At 38.9% G+C, this 18,314-nt stretch overlaps 1 protein-coding gene across 4 annotated transcripts in view; it reads right to left on the reverse strand.

Moving 5' to 3' along the window:
* The window catches only part of DDR2 (discoidin domain receptor tyrosine kinase 2), a 159,643-nt gene that overhangs the window by 19,860 nt on the left and 121,469 nt on the right, over positions 1-18,314 (reverse strand). For all 4 annotated transcript variants that reach the window (XM_037825470.1, XM_037825469.1, XM_037825471.1 and 1 more), the window contains 4 exons: positions 17,011-17,194; positions 12,507-12,750; positions 3,690-3,752; positions 2,193-2,323 (listed from right to left, as the gene is read on the reverse strand). In XM_037825470.1, the coding sequence (XP_037681398.1) occupies positions 2,193-2,323; positions 3,690-3,752; positions 12,507-12,750; positions 17,011-17,194 (622 nt within the window). The remainder of the gene's footprint in view (positions 1-2,192; positions 2,324-3,689; positions 3,753-12,506; positions 12,751-17,010; positions 17,195-18,314) is intronic.

Below are 18,314 nucleotides of genomic sequence, written 5' to 3' on the forward strand. Positions count from 1 at the left end.
GCTGAAACACAACTTGGGACAAGCAGAAGCCAGCCACGTGCCTTCCCAGTTGACAGAGGTGCCATCAGCCTTTCTTCAGTAAAGGTATCCTCTTATTGATGCCTTAGTTTGGACACTTTTATGGCTGTAGAACTATAACTCTGTAACCAAAAAAACCCTCTTTTATAAAAGTCAATCCATTTCTGGCATTTTGCATAATGGCAGCATTAGCAAACTGGAACAGATATACAGAAGTAGAAAGTAATTTCTATGAGATCAAGTTAAATATTCAAAGGCATAATTTGTGCCATCCCCTTTACCTGGAATTTTCAATTCAACATTCCTCTCTCAGCCCACAAACATATCCCAAAGAGCCTCAGAAGAAAGACCCAGGGAAGGATGGTAAAATCTAGCTCAACTAAAGATAAAATTAGCTTACAGAGTAGAGAATACAGTCCATACTCCCTCAACTAAAATGCAATCATAACAGACTACTCAATAAGGCACATGTCAACTTCAAATTGTCCAATAAAATTTTCGTCCTTCAGATCCTTCCCTTCTATTCTTTGTTACCTCTCACCATGGAACACTTTATTTAGACAATCCAAAGTGTTCAATCATTCTAAAAGAGAAAAGGTTTTGATATCATATAATTGATAGCTTGAAATGTTTTCATGCCAATGGCTGAGCTCTCTGGATTGTTTTTCAGTCTTCAGTCACTATTTGTGTATTGAAAGCTTTAATTGAGGTAAAATGTTTTCAGACTGATGGAGGAGGTCCTTGTGAAAAGCAAGGAGGTCTTCTCTTCTGTGAAATATTGCTAACTAAAAACCTTAAAATAAACCTCAACCATCTCAGGAATCTGAATGTGGAACAGGGCAGAAGGGACTGCAGGCTGCTTGTCTGGGTCATTCCCTTCACTTCTTGACTTGAGCCCCTTCTCTCCTGTCCAACATCCAAAGAGCTCTAGAGATTCAGGTCCGTTCTCATGGTACTCTATCCCCTCCGAGGAAGTATATTCCACACAGGCCTTGTTCTCCCCCAAGAACCCACACCCAAGCACCGAGACCAATCATGTTATTCTCTCCTTCCTTTTTTCTGCCCTCAGCAGGCAGTTCGAAGCCTCACAGCCCAGAATTTGCATAACCTCTCAGAGTCCAGGTCTACTGAGAGGAACTCATTGGCCAGGAAAGGTGTCCATGATCACAGGTACAATCATTTAGTCATCAGAAGACCCCAAGAGAATCAGACACTTAGCAACAGTGTCCAGGTAGTTGCTATCTGGCCTAGGAAACCAAGAAAATTCATACAAAAGTCATAGCCATTCCATATTTAATGGAATAGATATGTTTTGGAAGAAAAAATTCATTATATTTCAAGATCAGACAATAGAATAGTGCATGGAAGAAAAAAATACTAGTTGTATGATCTTGAGCACATCACATTTTCTCATCAGAAAAAGTTAAAATATAACTGTTGGGCTCACTTCCTTATTACCCAACGAGGTTTAAATAAAATTATGTATATGAGTCAAATCTTTTTTGTATACCGTAAAGTGCTAGAGAAATGTAATAAAATCATTCAGATCATTTAGCCCAGAAAAGAAGAGTCTGAGGAGGGATACATAATCATAGACTTCAAGTTCACAAAGAAACAGGAATAGAATTGTGAGAAACTTGGCTTGGGTAATAATGAGGCTGGATGTTTTCCTGCACATGCACATACACAAAAAAACAAGCAAACAAATAGCGAAAGAAGAAAAAGAGAACTTCAACAGCATTACGAGAAATTTTGGCTAGGTTTTAGGAGAATTATTCTCAACCTTGGTTGTGCATCAGTTTCAGTGTCATTTGTTGTTGTTGTTGTTGTTGTTGTTGTTTAAAGGACAGATGCCTACACAAACCCCAAACCCTGTGAATCAGAATTTTCAAAGGAGAAGCCTGAATTGAGATTCAGTGTATTAGGAAGGGTTTTCCTGAATTTGCTTGAGAGGTTCCAAGATCTCATCTCCAAAAGTGAGAAAATGAATTTAGATTATCCTTGTTTGGCTCCCTTCAGCAACAAACTTCTCCAGCCCTTTGCTTCTTGGCGGCCCTGGTTAACTCTGTTAACCACTTACAAATTCTTACCATCTGTCTTTCAGTCCTGGAGCAACAGGAGCTTAGAAAGGGAGGAGCGACTTTCTGTCCCATGCCCGCCCCACAACTCCTCACCTTCTCCAGCATTTTCTGCCAAAACTGCCTCCAGAGGATGATGACAATGATGGCCAAGAGGATGAAGATGATGGCCACCAAGCAGCCAATCAGGATCCGAGTGTTGCTGTCATCAACTTTAAGCATTGGATCTGTGGTCAGGAAGAGAAACACAGGAGAATATGATCATTTCATGGGGCAAGTAAAAGCATGAGGACCTGGACTAGGGGCATGGAAATAGAAACTGTTCTTTTAGGATATTTATCCTTAATATTTCTGAAGTATTATCCTGTGCTGGTTTGCATATATTATGTCCCCCAGAAACAGCCATATTCTTTGATGCAATCTTGTTGAGGCAGACATATTAGTGTGGATTAGGTTGGAACCTATTGGTTCAGTATTTCCATGGAAGTATGGCCATGCCCATTCAGTGTGGGCCTTGATTAGTCCACTGGAGCTCTATAAAAGCTAAGACAGAAGGAGTTCACAGCTACATGGAGCTGAGACAGACATTTTGAAGATGGCCATTTGAAGCTGATGCAGACATTTTGGAGAACTCCATTTTGAAATGCAACCTGGAAGCAAGCAGACACCAGCCACATGCCTTCCCAGCTAATACAGGTTTCCCAGATACCAATGGCCCTTCTCCAGTGAAGGTACCCTTTGTTGATGGACATTTTGTGGCCTTAAGACTGTAACTGTTTAACCAAATAAACCCCCTCTATAAAAGCCAGTCCATTTCTGGTATTTTGCATCCCGGAAGTGTTAGCAAACTGGAACATATCCTTAATGTGTTTGCTTATTCTTGGTCTTGCTGCTATTTTATTACTTTGCTCCTATATACTATACTCCTCCTCCATGGGATAGGAGATCCCACCACCATCACCATATCTCAGACTGCATAATGGAGAGTTTTTCTGTTTTCCCCCAAATTTTGTCCCTATCTTATAACCACATCCTGGGTCTTCAGGCCCCTGGTAGGTACCTCATGAAAAAGAGGTGAGGAGCTAGTTTCACACTTCACATTCTTCGAGACATGCTAAGGTAGCTGAGAGCCCTCTTTGGAGATATTCAATCATGCATGTCTCCTAGATTGCTGGCTGGTATGCCAGTGCCTGTCTGAAGCAATAAATATACTTTTGCATATTTATGTCCAATTAGAGACCAGCATTTTGTTTCGTAGATTTCAACCCATTCATTAAGATCCCCAATATCGCTATCATCTAGAATTGCCCCTTTCCCTGTTTCTGCCCAAGCTTCACAAACATTCATGGAACAGCTGGAAGCACTCCAGGCCCTATCCCAGCTGAAGGATCACAATAACCAGCAGTGAAGGGAGTGAGTTTGGACCCTTGGCTTTGCAGGTGGACTGTCCCACCTTTCCAGGGCTAATCTTTATCCAAACCTACCTGCTTTCAAGCTTTCTACACAAACAGTTAGGACTTTGCAAATCTCAATCCTCTTCATCCTTCAGGAAGTCCCTTCAACTTAATTTTTAAAACTAGGAATCACACGTACCATAGGTTGTGGGTGCCACAGGAGAGGTGGGCAGAGCTCCAGAGTTGTTGTACATTGCAGCATCTGTTGCAAAATAAGGGTGAGTCAGAGCTAGGATAAGTCAGATAAGTAGTACTTGTTTTCTGACTGCAGGTTGTAACCTAGCACATGGTGAAATCAATTTAATGGGTTTCAGTCAACTTTTTTTTTTTAAGAAATAAAATAGAATAATATACCAAATAAAAAATGTCACCATTCATCTCTATGGTAAGGAAAGATATTCTTTTATAAAATTTTTGTTTCAAATATTATATACTGTGTCAGGGTACAAAGAGTTTGAGAAACAGTGGTCTCATCACTCTGACCATGCATTAGCATAAAGCATGTATAGGAAACACGCATAGGAATTGAATTGCTAATTCAGCAAAATTTAGAAAGAATACAGTGAGTCAGTGGGCATAGAACAGACATAATGCTAGGATGCTCTTTCCTTCAAGGAAATAAAATTGTTTTATAAGACTGTTTCCACTGTGCCTCATTCCTAACCCTTTAACTTCTAAGTTAAAACTTTATCCTTATAGATTATTGACATTGGAGTACCTTTGATAGTTATGCTGCTACTTCTGAGACTGGGCCCCAAAAGAGTATTTCTCAGAATAATGTTGGCAACTAATATTTCCCTCTGATTTGTCTAATCAACAGGGTCAAACACTAAAATATGCATTTCCCTTCTGAAAAACATTCCTTCCAAAAAATCCTATATTTTTCCTTCTTCTTAGCATTATTGTATAAATGGGGAGGTAACAGGCATCTACATGTGCTTTTCTGAATTGAGTCTTCAGGCTCCAGTGAGAATTATTATTTCATGACATTAGACTTGACACCCAAGATACCCCAGGAGTCAAAAACTGAGGTCTGCAGCTATATTTAACTGTATTATGGTAAGTGAACCAATTACTTTGCTGAGAAAATCTCTGAGGATGAATGGGAACCTATTGTCACCTGCTTAACACAACTTAAGTAATACTGCTTTTGAGCATCTGTTTCCACTTTTAATGGATACTTCATGTAAAAGAATCTGTCCATTTACTCTTAGGTCAAATCTATAGCCCAAGAAATAATTTAGGCTTCAAACTCACTCTTCTAAACATATGCTCTATTTTCTTAACAGTATGTCTTAATTAGCCAACCATCTCAAAATTTGCTTCTTTAAAAATCAAATTAGAAATGACAGGGTCTTCTGCTTTACCTTTAAATTATCCTCTCCTCCTGTCTTACATTATTTTAAGCCTGTATTTTTCTTCCAAGCCCAGTACAACACTCACACCTTTTAACTTATCCAGGACAAACACCGTTCCTAGTGGCCCCTGTTTCTGACTGCTTATTGTTGAGACCACTTTGAACAGTTTTTGAAAAATCTTTCATATGTTCTGTGTCCCCATCTAAACTTGGATGGTGAGGACAATATCCTGAATGCCTTTTAACTTTTGAATATGTGGCACACTGCCTCGCATCCGGTAAGCTCAGTCACTGTTTGATGTTGTTGTTCAATCAAGAATAGTGCCTTGAGAATAAAAATATATTTGCAGGGTCCCCCCTGAAGAACTGGGAGAAAATACAGAAATGTTGGACTTCCCCACATGGGTTACTACTGATATTCTCACAAACATTGAGGACTAACAATTTACTAGGATAAGCCCTCAATCTTGGGGCCTGCTCTTATGAAGCTTGTTACTGAAAAGGAGAGGCTAAGCCTATTGATAATTGTGCCTAAGAGTCTCCCCCAGAGAACCTCTTTGTTGCTCAGATGTGGCCGATCTCTCTCTAAGCCCATGCAGCAGGTGAACTCACTGCCCTCCCCACTATGTGGGACATGACTCCCAGGGATGTAAATCTTCCTGGCAACATGGGACATGACTCCTGGGGATGAGCCTGGACCTGACATTGTGAGGTTGAGAAAACTCTTCTTGACCAAAAGAGGGAAGCGAAATGAAACAAAATAAAGTTTCGGTGGCTGAGAGATTTCAAAAGGAGTTGAGGTTACTCTGGAGGGCATTCTTATGTGCTATATAGATATCCCTTTTTAGTTGTTAGTGTATTGGAGTAGCTAGAAGGAAATAACTGAAACTGTCAAACTGCAACCCAGTAGCCTTGATTCTTGAAGATGATTGCATAACTATGTAGCTTACATAGTGTGACTGTGTGATTGTGAAAACCTTGTGGCTCACACTCCCTTTATCCAGTGTATGGACAGATGAGTAGAAAAATGAGGACAAAAAATAAGTGAAAAAAATAGGTTGGGATGGTGGGAATGGAATGTTTAGGTGTTCTTTTTTACTTTTTTTTTTTTGGAGTAAGGACAATGTTCAAAATTGATTCTGGTGATGAATGCACAACTATATGATGGTACTGTGAATAATTGATTGTACACTGTGGTTGATTGTAGGGTATGTGAATATATCTCAATAAAACTGTATTTTTTTAAAAAAGAATAGTGTTTTAAGGTTTAAAATGAATCCCTAAAAACTGAAAACAAACAGAATAAAATGAACTTATCATGTTGGTGACATAACTATATGGAGAAAATAATCATTTCACTGTTATTCCAACTGACCACAGAACACAGTATTTTGATTATACATTCTCATATTATAAGAACAAAGAGAATGGCAAAGAAATCTTAAATTTTGTTCAATAGTCATATTACTACTCATAATCTTGGTATTACTATTTTGAATACTAAGATAAAGCAAATGTTGTAATCATTATTAAAAAACATGATATTTAGCAAATTTAGAGATCCAGGTATGAATCAAATTTAAGTTAAAAACTCCATAATCTTTCATATGAATTGGAAGTGGAATGTGAGCTCATGAGGTTTTTTTTCTTTTTAAAAATGTTTCCTATCTTCATCCACTGAAAAGTCCAAGAACCAATGATAAGCCAATAGCAATGAGTATCCCTGCTGCCCAGTTTGAGATCTAAATACCATTCTTCACCAAACAGAACCAGAATTCTTGAGGAAATGATTGATTCCAGGTCTAGGGCAAGAAATGTTCAAAAGGAGCTTGGGACATCTTGTTCTTTCAATAAACAAGAAAATTGTAAAAGGCTTAAAGGGTTGGGTCCAAAGGACACAGAGCCAGCTTAAAGGGTCACTCTCTGGTTAAATATAGAAAATTTGGGCATCAAAAAGAATAATAATTACCATTGATTAATTATATTGAATTTATAAAAAGCAATTAGTGAATAATGATACTAAAAAATAAAACAAGGAAAAGAAACAAAATGAAACTTGTTAGACCCATTGAAGTTTGCTAGGGTTTTAATTCATTACTCTGAAAATTGATAATTAAAGGGAAAAATAGTCTTGTTGTAACTATATTTCAGATAAACAAAGAGTCCTAGTGCATGGGGAATAGTTCTATTCAGAAGAAATTCAGCTAATAAATGAAGAAGGAATTTAAAAATGAGAAAAACATTTAGCAACACTAATGAGACAATAAGTCAGTCAATGGTCATGAATGAAGGGTAAAACTTAGGGTAAAAGTTCATAGGAAGGTGACATGAGCAAGATGGCAGAGTAAGATGCCCCCAGCAAACAGAAGCCTACCTCCACCCCTGGAAATAGCAAAAAAAATGGGCAGAATCTGTCAGAACCATCTTTCCCAGAACTGTGTAAAACAATTGATGCTAGACAACAACTTAGTGAATGCTGAAGCAGGAAAAAGAAAACCTAAAAATGGCAGGAAAGCCATGGAACATGTTTACTTGTCCTGGCCCCCTCCCCTTCCTCACCTCAGCACGGCAGCCTGTGGGACCAATGGTGGCTTGGGAGGCTGCACACATTTCCAGTGTGGGTCCATGGTGGCTGGTTATTAGCACACCTAAGCAAGCAACTTAAGATGCTTCTACATCAGCCCCACCCCACTTGTCAAGAGACTGATGCAAAGCACATGTTTGGTTGACTAATCAGGAATTTACCTGGGGCAGAGAAGAGGTGCAGAGAGGTGGAGCAGAGCCAGCAGACTGCAGCTCCCTGGGTGAAAGACTAAGATTGAGACAAAGAGCACAGCTTCTCCTTCAGGGGGTTCCTGAAGGAAAAGCTGGAGAGAGACACTCCTTTTTTGGAGGAGAAACATTCACACATACAGAGGAGCACTTGAAAACTAGTGCTCATGCTCAAGACAAGACAAAAGGTCTGAGAAGAACCAAACTGTTCACTGCAGGCTAATCTATAAGTTCAGTACAAGCTGTACTAAGCATTAAATAAAAACCTTAAGATAGAGCCAATCTACACTAAAACCCAGGGGAAAGGGGAGAATCTGACTTCCAGAATTAACAGATCAAAATATTCAAATGTCCAGACTTCAGCGAGGCATACAAAAAAGCAGGAAGAGATTACCCCTTCAAAGGTTTAAAATAAAAGAACAGAAACAATCCCTGAGGATGCCCAAACATTGGAAATATTGATCAAATTTGTTAAGTCAACTCTCCTAAATAAATTCAAGGAACTAAAGGAAATCATGGACATATAACTAAAGGAAATCAGGAAAATGATACATGAACCAAAGGAAGAATTAGAAATTTTTGAAAGGAATGAAAACAGAAATTCTGGAGATGAAAAGTACAATATGGAAATAAAAATACACTGGAGGAGTACAACAGGAGATTTAGACAGGCAAATGAAAGAATAAGCAAATTTTAAAATGGGATAATTAAAATTATTCAATCTGAAGAGCAAAAAAAAAAGAAAGAAAAAAGGAAAAGAAAATGAAAGAAAGTGAGCAGAGTCTAAGGGACTTACGGAACAACATGAAATGTACCAACATATGCATTATGGGGGAGCCCCAGAAGGAAAAGAAGATAAAGGGTCAGAAAGAATATTTGAATAAATAATGATTGAAAACTTCCCAAATTTGATGAGAGTTGAGAATATACACATCCAAGAAGCCCAATGAAATCCACATAGGATAAACTCAAAGGAAATCACACCAAGGCATATGATAGTCAAACTGTCGGAGGCCAAAGTCAAAGGGAGAATCTTAAAAGTAGTAGAAAAGAAGTGATTCTTCACATCCAAGGGATCCTCAGTTAGACTAAGTGCCTTTTTCTTTATCAGAAACCATGAAGACTAAAAAGCAGTGGGATGTTTTTGTTTGTTTGTTTTTTCTCTCACTGACTTTTTGATCTGGTCTTTATTCAAAATAAGGTGTCCAAAATGATTTGACTTTTATGGAATAAGCAACTTAAGCAGCAGGCTTCTTTTCTTTTGTAGTAGGTTTCTTTTCTGCTGGCTTCTTGGTGGCTGCAGTCATCTTTCCCACCAAAGGCTTCTGCTTCTGCTGCTTCTTAACACAAATAGCCTTCCTTCCTTTCTTCCCCTACTATAGGCTTCTTGCCTGGAACCCCCCTTCTCATCTGATTTGGCCTCTAGTGCTGCTGCAGCTTTATCCATCCTGAGTTTGTGACTCCTAGCCTGGTGAAGAATGGTGTTTTGGTGCATAGTCTTAGCACATGGGTTTAGTTTCAACATGATTCTCAGGTTTTTCAGTGGCTGCTTCTTTGGAACTCTGTGATGAATCTTCTTGTGTGGTGCTCAGAGGGCTCTTTGGATCTCTGGGCTTTTCAAGATTCTGCCAAGGTCTGTATTCATCATCTTGTGCATGGGATAGTTGTAGTTACTCTTGAGGGAGGCAGCTTTATACCAAATGTCATGCAGGTCATCCAACTTGCAAAAAGCACTTTCAGTCCAAATGCAGAAATGTCCCATGTGCCCACCAGGAGCAAGTTTCAAAATGTTCAGCTTGCCTACATTAAGCAGAGTAATTCCGGGGATGTTTCTGAATGATTATGATACCATTGTCCTCATTATAAATGATGTCCCCTGTGCTGTATGTGATGATGGTTTCTCATTTTGCCCTTGCCAGCTCTCATTTGCTGAGAGGAGTATACCTTTTTTATATCATTCCAGGCCTTAAGTCTCTTAAGAAGCAAAACGGCCTCCTTGGTCTTTTTGTAGCCTTCAATTTTATCTTTGACCACGAAAGGAAGTTCAGGAATTTCCTCAATTTGATGACCTTCAGACATGACCGGCACTGGTAAGGCTGAGCAGCCAGGGCAGACCAGATGGCATATCACTTCTGTATTGTGTTTACTCTATGGTGCCAACAACCCATGTTTTGGTTGGTGCAAATATGTGATCTCCACAACACATATCTCCAAAAGCACCCTGGCAGGATGGGTGAGTCCCACCACCTCAAACTCTGGGAATTCAAGCCATGGCTCTGCCAGTGCCCAAGGACTCAGCACTAGTTTGATGACCTGCTAACTCATGGACAGCATAGGGTTGTCTGTTGTTTTTGCACAAGTTGCTATGAACAAAGTTCACAATATCCAGTCTAATGGGAGCCTTGAACACAGCAGGCAAAGTAACATTTTTGCCAGATGACTCCCACTTTTCAGAGTACACTGATATCAATGGATGAGCACACACCTTGTCGGGGAGAGGAAACAGCCACACTCCTCTCAACCCAGTGGCTCTCATAGGAAAAGGATTGGGATGTTTTTTAAAAAAAGAAAATAAGTGTTCGCAGTGATGTGGAGAAATTGGAACCCTTTTACATTGCTGGTGGGATTGTAAAATGGTGTAGCCATTGTAAAAGAGACAGTTTGGTTGTTCCTCAAAAAGCTTGGAATTACTTGGCAATCACAACTCTAGGTAGATATTCCAAAGTATTTAAAGTAGGGACTTAAACAGATATTTGTATACTAATGTTCACAGCAGCATTATTTACAAGAACCAAAAGGTGGAAACAACCCACATGTCCATTAATGGATGGATAAACAAAATATGGTGTGTTCTGGTTTGCGAATGCTGCCGTTATGCAAAATACCAGAAATGGATTGGCTTTTATAAGGGGGTCTATTTGGTTACAAAGTTACAGTCCTAAGACCATAAAAGTATCCAAACTAAGGCATCAACAACAGGATACCTTCACTGAAGGATGGCCAATGACTCCTGGAAAACCCCCATCAGCTGGGAAGGCATGTGGCTAGTGTCTGCTCCGGGTTTCTGGTTTCAAAATGACTTTCTCACAGGATATTTCTCTCTAAGCATCTGGGGGTGTTGTCTTAGTTTATCCTGGGGCAAACTCTGGGCTTCATCTCTTAGCTGAAGTCCTTCTGTCTGCATCTCCAAGCATCTCTAAGCATCAGTGTCAGCAAATGTCTGGGACTGTGTGGCTCTTCTTAAACCACTCCAGTAAACTAATCAAGACCCATGCTGAATGGACAGGGCCACACCTCCATAGAAATAATCTCATCAAAATTATCACCGGCAGTTGGGTGAGTCACATCTCCATGGAAACAACCTAATGCAAATATCCCACAAGATTGGATTAAAACATGTCTTTTGGAGGGACATAATATATCCAAACTGGCACATGGTATATCTATACAACAGAATACTATTGAGATGTAAAAAGGAATGAAGTTCTGATACATGCTACAACACAGAGACAGAGGGTAGAGTACAGGTTACCAGGGGCTGAGAGTAGGGTGGGGAGGAATGGGGATTTATTGCTCAATGGATGAAGAGTTTCTCTTTGCAGTGGTGAAAATAGTTTTGGTAATGGATGGTGGTGATGGTAGCATAACATTGTGAATATAACTAATACCAATGAATCATACATTTGAAAGTGGTTAAAATGGGAAATTTTGAGTTGTAGATATTTTACCACAGTAAAAGTTCATAAAGAACTTTCACAGAAAAGGATAACCACTTGAATACAGAGTTAAATTTTAGCACCACTAAAAGTGAGAGAATCCAACATTACATTCCCCTGATGATGCTCAACATAAAGTACACAGCACTATCTATGAAGAATTCTTGGCAAAAATAAATATTTAACTTGAATCTAGTAGACAGGTGTAATCTTCAGTCAATAAGAATGACAAGGGACAAAAGATCAGGTAAAATCACACCACAGAAATCAATCAGCCAACCCAGAATGGAATTAGGAAAAAAAGGAGGGGATTGTTTTAGATTAAAAGAGACCTAGGAGATATAATAAAGGAAATAGAGCTGAAAGACCTCATTTGGATCCTGATTCAACCAAACAAACTTTAGCAGGACATTATTAGACACTCAGAGATATTTGTAAATGAACAAGCTACTAGGTGATTTTAAGGAATTATTAACAAATGTTTTTAGATGTTATAATGGTATTATGCTTATGAAGATGATGTTCTTTCTTAGAGGCATTCTAAAAGCTTCACTAGTAAAATCAGTAATGTCTCAGATTTGCTTTAAAATACTACAGCAAAGGAGGAGGAATGCATGAAACAAATATGGTAAAATATCAGTGGTTATTGAAGCTTAGTGATGGATGGGGGTTCACTTTTGTATACATCTGGAAATTTTCATTTAAATATTTTAATAGCAATTATATATTCTTCCTGAATTTATATGATTTTTAAACACATTATATGATTTTTAAATCACATTTATATGATTTTTAAACACATTTTTAAACACATTTATATGATTTAAACACTCTTATTTGGTTGGTTGGTTATGTAATTCTTAATGTTATGTCTCTTTTAGACAAATGTGTGAGTAAGAATAGTCAAGTAAATATTCTGTCTACTTCCGCTCTTATCCTATCCCTCCACAATTAAAACTAGTCACACAAAGGTTACTTTCTATCCACCAGTTAGAAGCCACCTGTACAACCCTGTTCCTCTCAAACACTCGCCAATGAGAAACTCTGGGCATGGGCCTTCCTCCTTCATCACCCTATTCCCACTTCCCTAAAGGGCCCTCAAGTTCCCCACCTGATTGGAAGGTGATCTCACTGAACATCATCCAAGTGTCAGCAAAATGATATTGGCACTTGATGGCACTGGCCATGCGGTGATAGAGGGGCACCGTGACAAACCGAGCACTGGGGTTGACGTCATCCAGGACAAGGGGGAAGGAGACGGCATTAGGTTCCCACTCATTGGCTTCCGAGCGGAAGTAGCACTGTACCTCCTTAAAGATCTTCACTCCTTTGGCAAACATGTTGTTGCAGTGGACCTGGCAGAGAAAGAGGCATGTGAGTGACAGGGTGATACTGCTAGGTGGTATGGGGACACAGTGCTAGCTTGCCCAGATGTGCCAGTTGCTCATCCTTGGTAAATAGCTGGGGCTCTGCAGTCTTTAGGGTTTCCCTTCTAGGCACCTCACAGTGGCAGCGAAGCCTTATCAAACCCGGGCTGCAACCCAGTCACCTCTATTCAGTGTGTACCCCTGGATACCTCACTTTGTGTTGCTGGGCTACAGTTTCCTCATTTGTTAACTGAAATCTGGGCCAGCATCCCCTCAGGTCCTTCCCTGCCCTTAACATACTGAGTCTATCGTCCTCTCAATCAGTTATTGTCTGCCCAGTATCAACTATTTTGAACTGAGGTAAGAGGAAGCTACCATTCTACTTCCCTCTTAGGACTTTCCACAACCAGTCCACTGTGTTCAACAGATTTAGGTTAGATATTGGAAATAATATACAAATCAAAACAATTTCATTTTTCTTGTCAGAAATCTCATTTCAAGTGCCATGTATTAGCACTTTCACCCAGAGATGAGAGACTTAATCATCTCTCTCAATTAAATGTACTTTAGGTGAAGCCATTCTGAGGAGGACATCAAATCTTCCTCATGGATATTTTATGAGATGAGAAAAGAAGGTCTGTTGGAAATTAGCTTGTATCCCCTTGCCTGCTGCCATGACCACCTCACAAGTATATTTGTACGGCATTCCCTCTGTAGCACCATGCTGAGCTACCACGTTGAATGTTCATATTTCTAACTAACTCAAGTCCCTTGTGGTAGTTTAATAACATTTCCTCTGGTTGAGTGCTAAGCAGAAAATGAGGTTTCATTGGTCACTATCACCTGAGCATAAAGACTTAATAGATTGGAAAAGCATTTTTGTCATTCTAGGAATATATTTCCTGTTTCTATTTTAATGTTTTGTTGAAGTCCTGAATTACAAACCTTTATCTATCTTCACTACCCTTCTCTGGTTTCTGGATAGTCAATACATGACTGCCATTCAAAAAAATTTTTTAGTTTTTAATCAATATCTCACATTACCATCACTTAGTTATACATTCAAAATTTATTTTTAACTGAAGAAAGAAGCAATAAGCCTAGAAATGTAATGACATGGAAAATTGACCAGAGATACTCTGAAAGAACAGGATCATAGAATATTAGTGCTAGTAGAGACCTTCAAAATCATCTATTCCAGCTCCAAATTTGCTAATGAAGAAGCTGGTGCTCTGCAAGGTTTGGTTTGCCCATGGTCGCTCAGCAGCAGAACTGGATCTGGAACCTTAGACTCCTAGCCCAGTCTTTCTTTCCACATACAATGCCACACAGAAATGGAGCAAATAGCCTTAACAGTTCCATGTGTTTTAATGATGAAATCATATGTTAATACCTTCCTCAGGATGAATTAATTGTTCCAGTTTATTGGTCACAAGTAAATGGGACAAGGCTAAAAAAAGAAAGAAATCAAAGAAATACCAACTGCAGCTTCAGTAGAATTTTCAGATGTTTGGAAATTGGCAAAGTGTTGGCTAAGCAGCCTATGGGGTAGATAATAATCTTTCCCACAGATGTTTTGGGAATTCTCTCAGAATGCAAATAAATAGCATAGGATTTCATTCCCATGTAGACTTGATTTACATATTTATTTACTAAATACAATGCATTTTTAAAATGCATTAGTATGTTTTTATATTGTATTTTATACTTCAGGGAGAAAATGGGCAATAATGCTCAAAAGTCATCTTTTACTTTTTATTTGTCTCAGAAAATTAATATACACTGGAAACCTGTTTGGCCTTAAAAGAACTGACCCTGAGTCAGCTCCTTAGAAGTTTCTGACACCTTGTCATTGCAGAATACACTTTAGAATAGTCTTTATCTATGATAAACTGGTTTAAAAGGAAGGGCTGCAGACTCAGCAAGACTAATGTTTATTGACTAAATAATACAACTTTATTCAGAGTCTGAAATACATTTTATTATTTGTGGGACTAGAAAATCTCCCAATACTGGTGAATTATATACGTGTTCATAGGTGCATATGGATATACACTTTATTCAGAAATACAAAACAATTTTCTTTTAAAGCATATGTTTGTTAATATGCATATTCTGTACTCCCCCCCCCCCCAAATCGTGAAGAATAATATGTTATACACAATTGTGCCTTCTTTTGCAAATAAATAGTGCCTTCCCTGCTGAAGTGAAAGTTGTCCCAAGGTATGGGTCATATTTGATTCATCTGCTTACCCCCAGAACCTAGCAAAGAGCTATGTACGCTCCAAATACTGTTGATAAATTAGTAACAAAGATGGACAGATAAAAGGATGGGTGAGTTTAAGAAACAAACATTGACGCTGAGGACTGAGTGTAAATAATAGCTCTACCTTTATTTATTTATTTATTAATGGCCAAATTTTATTGGCCATTAATATTCTGCATCCGACTATTAATGAGGAGAAAGAACAGATAAATGGGGGTCCCTGCGTGGAGCCAGATTCACTTGCCCTCTCTCTTTCTTGGGACTTATATTGGACTTCCCTCATGCTCCTCAATAAACCAGTAAGAGTTATACGGCAACCATATCAGCTCCTAAGGTCTGTTTTTTACATCCAGCAAAAGGACTTTCCTCTCTACCCTAAGTCTCTAGTTTTCCTCAAGCTTAGAATTCAGTTCTGGCATTCACTGTGGTTACTTTATGCACAGACTTTTTTTCCCTTCCATGCCTTTCTCTGTGAAACCCTTGATATTGGGTAAGGGAAAAGGAAAACAATTATTTGAGCTGGGTGCTAGGAAAATCACCATTTTAACAATAGAGATATTCTCAACCCTTGAAACAAGGTCAGGCTTTCCCTTGAGGACTTGCCTCAGAGAAAATGGAAATCAGGCTTGAAGGCCTCTCCCCAGCTCTTCACAGGCATCTTCACCTGCTCAGTGTCTGCCTTCTGCGTCTATCCAACCAGTCAACAAAATTCACCTGGTCCAGTCCCATTTCCTCTTAACTGCTCTGTGTTAAACCTAATATTTTATATTTTAGGACGTGTAGAAGGCTTGGGTTAAAATGTACCATTCCTTTGACTCTCGTCCACTGGGTAACCAACTCCTCTGAGTTGGCAAAGAGTCACCTAGCTCCCATAAAGAAGTCAGACTAAAACTCTGGCCCTAATTCTAAGTCTAGAATCCAGATGTTGGCTCCAGTGGGGAGAAAGAGCAATTCCTCCTGCCTGGACCTAGTCTCTCCTTTGAGTTTCTGTCTATAGATAAGGAAGTACTATTTGCTAAGGTCCCTTTCTTGTCCATCATATCTTCTCCTCCCTCTACCCAAAGTGACAGAGATATTTATAATTATAAACCACTAGAATAGTTAGTAAAAAATATCATTACTTCATTCCCAAATATTTTTTGGGTCAGCATAAACTAAGTGCCAGGCATTAAGGTACAGAAATTACAAAGCAGAATCACTACCTTGCAGAGGAAACTTGAGATCTAGTAGAGAATCATACACATACACAGATAAGTAACAATAAATGCTTTACTGCAAAAGATAAGGAAATAAAGACCTCTGGGAACAGAAAAGTGTGGAATCTTATATTGTAGGGGAGGGAGGAGAGGGAGGAAGGAGAATACATCCCAGGTGTGGGAAGTGGTTCCAAGTACAAAGCGTCCCGCCCCCTCCATTGAGAATCAGAGGTGCAATGCACTTCCGTGAACCTCCGTGAACCACCATGAGCAGCCATTACTGATAAGAGTTGCCTTGTCCCTGGTGTGTTGGGTAGGACTATATTATGACTTCTGTGGGCTCTAAGCAATTTTGTCTTTGTGGGCTGCTTTCTCCATACAAAAATATTAAAAATTTTATTTTACAACTATGTTGTGAAAAATGAATACAATCATTTAACTTAAAAGTTCATTTTTTCTTCTGATTTTAAAAGAATTTAAAACATCCTCATGGGACCTAAAATTATCAAAGTATCATGGGTCCTAGGCACTGTGTCAACTATACCTAATGGATAAGTCTGTTCCGGTGCTGGGACATTGGAAACCACTGAACTAGTCTAACCTCCTAATTAACAAATGAAGAAACAAACCCAAAGAGATGAAGATGACTTGTGAAATACATATAGCTAGTTGGTAGCTACATATGTATTTGAATCTAGATCTGCTGGTATCAGCAGATGTCTTTTCTCTACCATGCTATGGTTTTGGCTTTCTTGAAGAAGTTCCACCACACCTGACTCCACTGACCTTCATGGTAGTGAAATTCCTGATGTGGTCAAATTCAAACATGATCTCAATGTAGCCATTGGTGGCACTCTCGTTCCGCCAGCCCACATAGTCATAGCCAGGCCACACGTGGTACTCATGGGTCTGGGTGAAATCATCCAGGCCAGACACCCCATCTGTCAACTGGCCCAGCCCTTCAGTCATGCTGCTCAGGCCAGGAGAGGAGAAGGAAAAGGGAGAGAGGAACCTGGAGTTAATCACACATTCATGGAAGAGCTTTCGCCCAAAATCCTCACCCCCAGTATTGTTAGAGCTGATTATCTTGGAGGTTGAAGAACGACAAGAAATCAAATGTATTTTATAGTATTGATTCATTTATCCTGCATCAATTACACATAAATGAATTTTATAAAATATTTGATGCTTACCTCTTTAGTAGCAAAACTTTTAGGCAATTTTTGATCATTTTGTATAAAACGTTATTTGTAATCTATTGCATCCTTGCCTATTCTTATCTACTGAATATAATTAAGTCTTTCTATAATGACTCAATATTATGTAGTTGATAAACTAATACTTGAATGAATGAATGAGTGGCATGAACCCTACAGTAAATGACCCATCACTAAATAAATGGTCCCAGAGCTTGTTGGAAATTTTTTTCTGACTCTCTTCTGACTATACGTAGTCATTGTTCAGTTAACTTCAGAAAAGCCAATCATGCCCTTTTCTACCTCACATCTCCAACAACCCAATTTGATATCAAATGAAAAGGGAGTAAAAGAGTTATCTCTGCCAACTTTAAATACTAATTTATATTTAACTTTAATTAAATTTGTAGAATGCTGAAGTCATAGAATAAAATGCATGAATTTCATGATAGTTTCAGGTATTGGATGTAGTTTTATTTTCCTGCTTGGCAGCCTTTTCCACTTCTTAGTGTAAGGCTCTGTTTTGAATGGCCAGGTTTGTCAAAAGCCTGACTGCTGGACACCTGGGGTGTAAGTGTTTTTATGTTAATTTGACTGTTTAAAGGACAAAGAGTCCTCCTTCCTTCTTCCTTTGGAGGGGAACAGCAAGAACCCATCACGTGTAACTTCTCCTTCCTCAAGCTCTGCATCTCAAGCTCTGGAAGGATTCTCACCCTCAAGCAATAGTGTATGTGCCCATTAAAGTTTACAGCCAGAACAAATGACATATAAAATTTGTGACTTGCAAAAAATGATTGAGTGATCATGCCAGCCTTACAGATACATTTTAAAATATATTTGTTCTTTGAAAAATGTTTGGCAAATTATAAAATTTGACTGGCCTTATCCACAGTG

The sequence above is a fragment of the Choloepus didactylus genome, chromosome 2, assembly GCF_015220235.1.
Source record: "Choloepus didactylus isolate mChoDid1 chromosome 2, mChoDid1.pri, whole genome shotgun sequence".
In the NCBI taxonomy this organism is placed as follows: Eukaryota; Metazoa; Chordata; class Mammalia; order Pilosa; family Megalonychidae; genus Choloepus; species Choloepus didactylus.